Source organism: Nicotiana tomentosiformis, chromosome 12 (assembly GCF_000390325.3).
Source record: "Nicotiana tomentosiformis chromosome 12, ASM39032v3, whole genome shotgun sequence".
Classification (NCBI taxonomy): domain Eukaryota; kingdom Viridiplantae; phylum Streptophyta; class Magnoliopsida; order Solanales; family Solanaceae; genus Nicotiana; species Nicotiana tomentosiformis.
This window is the reverse complement of record NC_090823.1, coordinates 102,331,646-102,339,231: the sequence shown is the minus strand read 5'-3', so window position 1 is coordinate 102,339,231 and position 7,586 is coordinate 102,331,646. Positions and strand designations below refer to the sequence as shown.

General features: G+C 42.2%; 1 protein-coding gene across 1 annotated transcript; it reads left to right on the top strand.

Annotated features, from left to right (window-relative positions):
* Positions 1-1,302: 1,302 nt before the first annotated feature.
* Positions 1,303-2,849, top strand: LOC138903135 (uncharacterized). The gene is made up of 2 exons (XM_070191053.1): positions 1,303-1,456; positions 2,164-2,849. The coding sequence occupies exons 1-2, from the start codon at positions 1,303-1,305 to the stop codon at positions 2,847-2,849; spliced, it is 840 nt and encodes a 279-aa protein (XP_070047154.1).
* The last annotated feature ends 4,737 nt before the right edge of the window (positions 2,850-7,586 follow it).

Below are 7,586 nucleotides of genomic sequence, written 5' to 3'. Positions count from 1 at the left end.
GAAGAAGCGCCCTATTGCCAAGGCCAGGAATAAATTCGTCAAAGAAGAGGTAACCTGCTTGCTTAAAATTGGTTCAGCCAGAGAGGTAAGATATTCAGACTGTCTAAGCCAATGAAGTAGTAGTTCCTAAGAAGAACAATAAATTTTGTATGTGTGTAGACTATAAAGATCTTAATAAGGCGTGCCTGAAAGATTCGTTTCTATTGCCAAATATCGATCAAATGATTGATACCACGGCCAGACACAAGTTAATGAGTTTCGTTGATGCTTATTCCGGGTACAACCAAATTAAGATGAACCTGGAAGATCAGGAAAAGACTACGTTTATAACAATTTTTGGTACATGTTGTTACAATGCAATGCCCTTCGGGTTGAAAAACACTAGAGCCACTTATCAACAACTCGTAAATAAGATGTTTGAAAAATAAATAGGAAAGACTATAGAAGTTTATATAGACGATATTCTTGTTAAGTCTTTGAATGCAGGTGACCACCTTAAGCATTTGCAAGAAACATTCGATATCCTGAGGAAGCAAATATGAAACATTCAATATCCTAGGGGGTCTCACAAAGGAGAATTGAAGTAAACCCTGACAAAATCAAGGCCATAGACTACATCCCGGACCGGTTATCAAACGTGAAGGAAGTCCAAAGACTCACAGGAAGGGTGGCATCTTTGAGTAGGTTCATTTTTCGGTCGTCGAAAAAGTGTCATCGCTTCTTTACATTGCTCAAAAAGAAGAACAATTTTGAATGGACGCCGGAGTGCCAGCAGGCATTGAGGGACCTGAATAAGTACTTAACAAGCTCTACATTTCTCTCAAAACCAAAAGAAGGTGAAACATTGCTAGTCTATCTCGCGGTTTTAGCAAAAGTTTAACAGGAGCAGAAACTCGCTACCCACATTTGGAAAAACTGGCCTTAGCTCTCGTAGTCGCCGCTTGAAAGATGAGACCTTATTTACAATGCCACCTAATAATTGTGGTGAGTACTTTCCCTTTACGGAACATCCTTCATAAACCCAAGCTCTCAGGCAGATTGGCCAAATGGGCTGTCGAAATGAGTGAATTCGACATAGAATATAAATTGAGGACTACAATTAAGTCACAAGTCTTGGATGACTTCGTGGCTGATTTTAGTCTGGAACTGCTACCTCTGGAAACCAAGGAGGCAGTAATGGTGTTGGAATCGACATCAGGGGCTTGGACCTTATTTACGGACGGAGCCTCGAACGTAAAAGGGTCCGGGCTCGGAATAGTTTAAATAGCGCCTTCGGGGGAAACCTTAAGGCAAGCTATCAGCATGATCCCTATAACTAATAATGAAGCAGAGTATGAAGCTTTGATTGTAAGGTTTGAATTAGCCCGGGAACTTGATTTTGAGGTTATAGAAATCAAATGCAACTCACAGCTGGTGGTAAATCAAGTTTACAGGATCTTTGACACCAAAGAAGAACGTATGCAAGAATATGTGGTAAGGATCTAGACTCTTTTGGCACGATTCCGTGAGTGGTAAATAACTCATATCCCGAGAGAGGATAATGCAGAAGTGGATACATTAGCAAACTTAGGTTCATCGACGGAAATAAAGGGATTAGAGCCCGGAACGGTGGTACAACTGATGAGTTCAGTCCTTGATACAGATGGTTATTACGAGGTGAATTCGGCTAGTCTAGTCTGGGACTGGAGGAATAAAATAGTCAACTACCTCGAGCATGGGAAGTTGCCCGATGACCCCAAAGTATCACGGGCATTACACACCAAAGTTGCACATTATAGCTTCTGGAAAGGCCAATTGTATAGGAAATCTTTCCAAGGCCCGCTGGCTCGGTGTTTGGGATCGTCAGAAGCTGACTATGTCATGAGAGAAATCCACGAAGGGATATATGGCAATCACTCAGGCGCAGAGTCTTTGGTGCTAAAATTGATACGGGCAGGATAGTACTGGTCTCGCATGGAACAAGACGCCAAAGATTTTGTACGAAAATGTGATAAGTGCCAACGATACGCATCACTAGTACATCAACAGGAAGAACCCTTACATTCGGTTTTGTCCCCATGACCGTTCATGAAATGGGGGATGGACATCGTCGGACCGCTACCACCGGCTCCCGTAAAGTTAAGGTTTCTTTTAATTTGATTGATTAGTTTTCTAAATGTGTAGAAGCAGGTTCTTATCAAAAGATCGGAGAACGCAAAGTGGTCGATTTCCTGTGGGAAAATATAATTTGCAGGTTGAGAATACCAAAAGAGATAGCATGCGACAATGGGCCATATTTTTTCTGTGCAAAAGTTATAAAGTTCCTCGAAGAGTTGAAAATAAAGATAATCACATCTTCGCCTTATCATACGAGGGCAAACAGTCAAGCGGAGTCAACAAACAAAGTGATCATTCAAAACCTCAAGACAAGGTTGGAAGCAGCAAAAGGCAAATGGCCCGAAGAGTTTCCTGGAGTTCTATGGGCCTACCGAACAACGACCACATCAAGTATAGAAGAAACTCCTTTTTCCCTCGTATACGGTGCTGAAGCCTTAATCCTGGTTGAACTCAATTTGAGATATTCTCAGACAAATGAAGAATCGAATAAAGAAGCAATACTAATCAACATGGAACTGCTCGAGGGATGCATGGACTTGGTGCATGTAAGAATGGCAGCACAAAAGCAGAGGATGGAGCGATATTGCAATCGAAAAGCCAATTTATATTTTTTCAAAATAGGAGACTTGGTCCTAAGGAAAGTAACACAAAATACCCGGGAGCTCAATGTGGGAAAGCTAGGTCCAATGTGGGAAGGTCCCTACCGAATTTCAGCTGTCACTGGGAAAGGTTCATACGAGTTGGAGAACTAGAATGGGGACAAGTTTCCTAGCAAATAGAATGTGGCACACCTCAAAAGGTATTTTTGCTGATGAAGAGAGCAACAATAAGACCTTTGATAGCAAGGCAAAAGAACAAGCTCTTACTCAGGGACGATTAGGTAATCTTTGGTTCGATAGCAAATTCCTACCGAGAAGTTAAGTTTGCTACCGAACAGAGGTTACTCGACCGTTCACGGGCACAAACCGCCAGAGGACTGTTAGGTATTCTTTCGCTCGATGGCATGGATTCCTAAGGGGAAACAAGATATGTTGCCGAGTGAAGGATTACCTAGCAATTCATTAGTGGGACCTTCGAAGATACAAGACTTACAGTTTTCCAATTCGCATTCCTCACATTCAAACACTGTGGGGGAATGATATGAGGATATGACAACAATGACTGCCACACCAACAGAGAACAAAAATCCGCAAAAAAAATGCATCATCGGGACCAGGGATTGCGCAGCAAGCCCCGTAGAAACAAGTTGTACAAGATAGCCACAAATAATGGCAATTTCTTTTCTGCATGGCAAAATGCTTATGTAATTTCTGAAAATAGAAGGAATAAAATGAAATCCTTTTTGCTTTTATCTTATTTCTTATCTGAACGATGAGCTGATTTTGTCATTTAAAAGTTAAACAAGTACTTCAAATGTTAGTACCGTAATGAACAGGATACATCCTCTTCAAGAGCACTGTAAATATAAGAGGGCCCTCTCTTATAAAAACCCTTACGTCAAAGGGTTGGTTCTGGAAGAATCAATGTCTGGAATCCAAAATGTCATCGGGGAAAAATACACCTGAAGCCGTATATGAAAAAGACGCAAGAATGCGCAAAAATTCATAGAAACCCTCATGTAAAAGGGAAACTTACGCAAATATTCAGAGAAACCCTCATGTAAAAGGGAAAATTGCGCAAATATTCATAAAAACCCTCATGTAAAAGGTATAATACTCGGAACTAAAATGCTTCAAAGAAATGGCATCCGAGACTACACATAGTAAAGCGCGAATTGAATAACATGCGCAGAATGCTCAAGCAAATGCAAAAGTTATAGGCTTGTATGGATATTCAAACGAAAGTAAGAATCAAACGACACTTGAACAAAAACTATCTTTATTTACAAGAACGGGCCAAAATGTTATACGTACAAAATGAGAAAATCAAAAAGGAAAAGAAAAATTGCAGCGCCTCCGGGACCAGGAGGAACAGAAGTATGAGCATTTCCGGAAAGAGTAGTTGGTTCCGCCGATGGCTCAGCGCTTTTCCCAGTTTGGCCTTCGGCCTCATCGCCTTATGATCCTTCTTCAGTTTCCGAAAACTCAGAACAGGAATCAGAAGAACCCGAAGCATCAGACTGCGCCGGGAGTCTATTTTTTGCAGCCAACTCAAGCTCTTAGGCCTTAGCAATTTCGGCATCAACATCGATGATACTAGCTTTGGCCTCTTCCAAAGTTTTTTTCATCATGCTATACATGGAATAAGTTTTTTCAACAATGAGGGAAGCCACTCGATGCTTAAGTTCTTCTTTGAGTTGAGTGACCTCGGCGGAAAGGTTTTTTCGGGCGGATCTAGCAGATTGGAGGTTGATGTCTAGCTCACGGACAGTTTAACTAAAGAGCCTACTATGCTCGATAGTTTTCTTGTACTTCTCTTCCTACTGGGCGTGTTTCACCTCCATGGCAGTAAGCTCTTTACTTTTGAAGTTCAAGGCTGCTTCCAAGTTAATCACTCTTTCAGTGGAGGCAGCCTTGCGATCGGTTGTAGTAAGAACGACGTTCTGGACTTCTGCCCATTTGTCCTTGGCTTCATCAAATCTAACCCTCAGCGGCCCAATATCTTGACTAAGGGTTACCATTTCTTGCTCGCTTTGCTGCAAACGAGCCTCCAAAACAACAACCTCGGCAGTTCTAGTTTCAAGTAGAAGAAATAACATAGGAATGAAGGAATGTACCGCTGCGACATTATGCATAGCATTGTTCGACAAACACTCTCTCGAGAGTATCTGAATCTTTTCCCAGACGTTTTTTGAAGTTAAAGGTTTTAGGGAATTAGCAAGCTCCACCGGCCATGATAGCATGTTGCACCTAGTAGAAATCGAAAGAGTGATGTTCCTCCTCCTTTGTGGATCTTCAGAAGGAGCAGCATAATTTTGCCTCAAAATCCCATGAACTGGGGACTATAGAAGAGGAACACCGTCTTCATGGTCAGGTACGACCGATGAAGATGGTGTAGCAACAACTAGTGGAAGAGTAGACAAAGATGAAAATGATGTAGCAGTTGCTGGTGTTGGTGAAGGTGGAGATGAAGCTCATGGAGTTGAAGAGTGAGAAGCAGTTGCATCCAATGCAGTGCTGGTTGTTTGATGCTCGCCAACCAAAGACGGTAGGGACCCGGTACTCAGCCTCGTAGCACCGGTTACAGCAATTGGGGCCCGAAAGCGGGAGTTGGCATATTCTACTAAATCCGATTCTCCCCAAAGTGCTGTGACGTCGTCTTCAGTTGGTGCAACAATCTCAACAGGTTGAGCATCCTGTTAAGATGATGAGGATTGTCGCCTTTTGTGTAAAAAGGATACCTCATCAACAGCTTCTTTATCATCATCAATTATCACGGTGTCTACGATCGGTCCAAAAGGAGGACCAGTCATCATCGCCACCGAAGACGATTCAGGGGTTATCCATCTTTGCCCTTTTATTCTTTTCCCCCATCGTGGAGGAGTGTCTTCTCTTAGTTTGTTTATCCTCCGGCCGGGGACTCCGTAAAGAAATATTTGCACCCGTAACAGGCCCGGAGATACCTGTTCGAGTAAGTGCTTCCTGAAGCAGTCTCGCTGCATTAGTGGGATCAGCCAGAACGTCCTCATCGGGGATAGCAACAGAGCTCACAGGTAGACCTAATTCCATGAACAAAGTCAGAAGGGTTCAATCAAGATCTTCATATACAAAAATGGAAGCAAGGTAAATTAGAGTTACCATGAATTTTGGCCTTCCACCTATACGTAAGGGCCAGTTCTTTCCACGAACGAGTTTCGGGCATTGTGACATCCAAAATCTTCTGAACCCACCGGTTCAAACATTCCACCACCGGTGGGAGCCATCGAGATGTTGAAACATGGTAGGGTGAAGAGATGATACGACCATAGAAGAATATCTAGTAAGAGGAATATTATACAAAGAAATTACGAGTGCGGTTCCAAGCAACCAGAAAGGATAAAGTCGTTGTCGGAATGATTTCGTTGGTGGCAACTGCAACGAACCATTCCATCCACCCACGATCGTTGTCATCATCCATGCTAGACAACAAAACATGGTGGCCACTCTTGCAAAGGTTTATCATTCCCCCGCGGAAGAGTTTGGGGGAATAGAGATTCATTACATGAGCTAAGGTTAGCTCTTCTCCAGTTTCTTGGCACAAGCGTCGGAGGCAGGCGATCATCCTCCACACTGAAGGACTTACCTGTGCCAAACTTACCTGGTAGCGAAGGCAAAACTCCGCAATCACAGAATCAAGCTCTCCGCTCAAAGAAAATGCACCCAAAGTAAAGAGATAAGTAAAAAAGTATGTACAACCTTCCTTGGGAAGGGCCACTCATTCCGATAGATCATGAACGATAATTTCTAACTCATTGCAGAGGCAGTCCTCCTTCACAGTAGGAGTACTGGAAGGACGAATGGAAGAAGGGTACCTACAAATAGCCCATGTACGAGTGTTAGCAGTAAAAAATTTCTCTTCAAAATCCTTCGAAGCACTAAGCCTTATTGGGATGATGGAATCCACTGTTGGAGGAACGGAATCTTCGGTTTTGTTCTTATTCTTTGTAGAACAACCACGTTTGGAGGAAGAAGCCATTGGAAAAGAAGAAGTTAAAGAGGTTATGCTTGGAGAAAATTAGAAAAAGGATGAAAACCAAGGATGCAAATCAGAAGCTCAAGCAATTGTGAAGCGCAAAGGAAAAGAAAGTTGCGTATAAGTAAAATTTTGGCGGCTAAATTCATGACCATGATTACCTCGATAATCCGTAAAAGCTATGCTGAATAAAGGGATGATGCGTGTTCGGAGCATTAAATGCAGAGAAACGTGTGTCTAATTAACTGTCAGAAACCTTCAGAGGGAATTATAGTAATTCCCGCCAAAAAGATGTCTCTACCAACTTTCCGGTAATACAAAGTTATGTCACCGGAAAGCAGGGGGACTATCTATATAGGGTAAAATATGATATGACATGTGGCTGACTAAAAGGAGGATACGTGGAATCCAAGATGGAATGGCTGAGGACCGAACGCAGCCACTGCGCTTTCCACCAGAACGGATAACGTTCACAAAAGTGTATTAAATGCTCTCCGTCTGGTAGTATTTACTAAGGAATATTCTACAGCATTAAGAGTGACGGTCCGTTACAGAGAATTTGGCATCTATGCTCAACGTTACATCTTCATTAACGACCCTCATAATTGGCATTAAAGGAGGGCACGATCCTAGGACCTCTTTCCCTATGCATAGCTATAATAGTGAGTTCAATTACTATTATAAAGGACATAGAATTTCTGGCAAGAACATATATTATATTTTATACAAAGCTTTATACAATTTCAGTCTCTTGCTTTCTGATCTCATCATTGTTGTATTCGGAAACCGTGCTCACGAAATCACTATCTTTGCTATTTCAACTACATTCTAAGGCTAAGTGTTGTGTGTTTCTTCGATTATTATATTATTTCAGGATC

Coding starts and splice junctions, on each gene's coding strand:
- LOC138903135 (XM_070191053.1), top strand. CDS start 1,303: ATGATCCCTATAACTAATAATGAAGCAGAGTATGAAGCTTTGATTGTA. Junction 1,457..2,163: donor CTTTGACACCAAAGAAGAAC/GTATGCAAGAAT, acceptor CTAAATGTGTAG/AAGCAGGTTCTTATCAAAAG.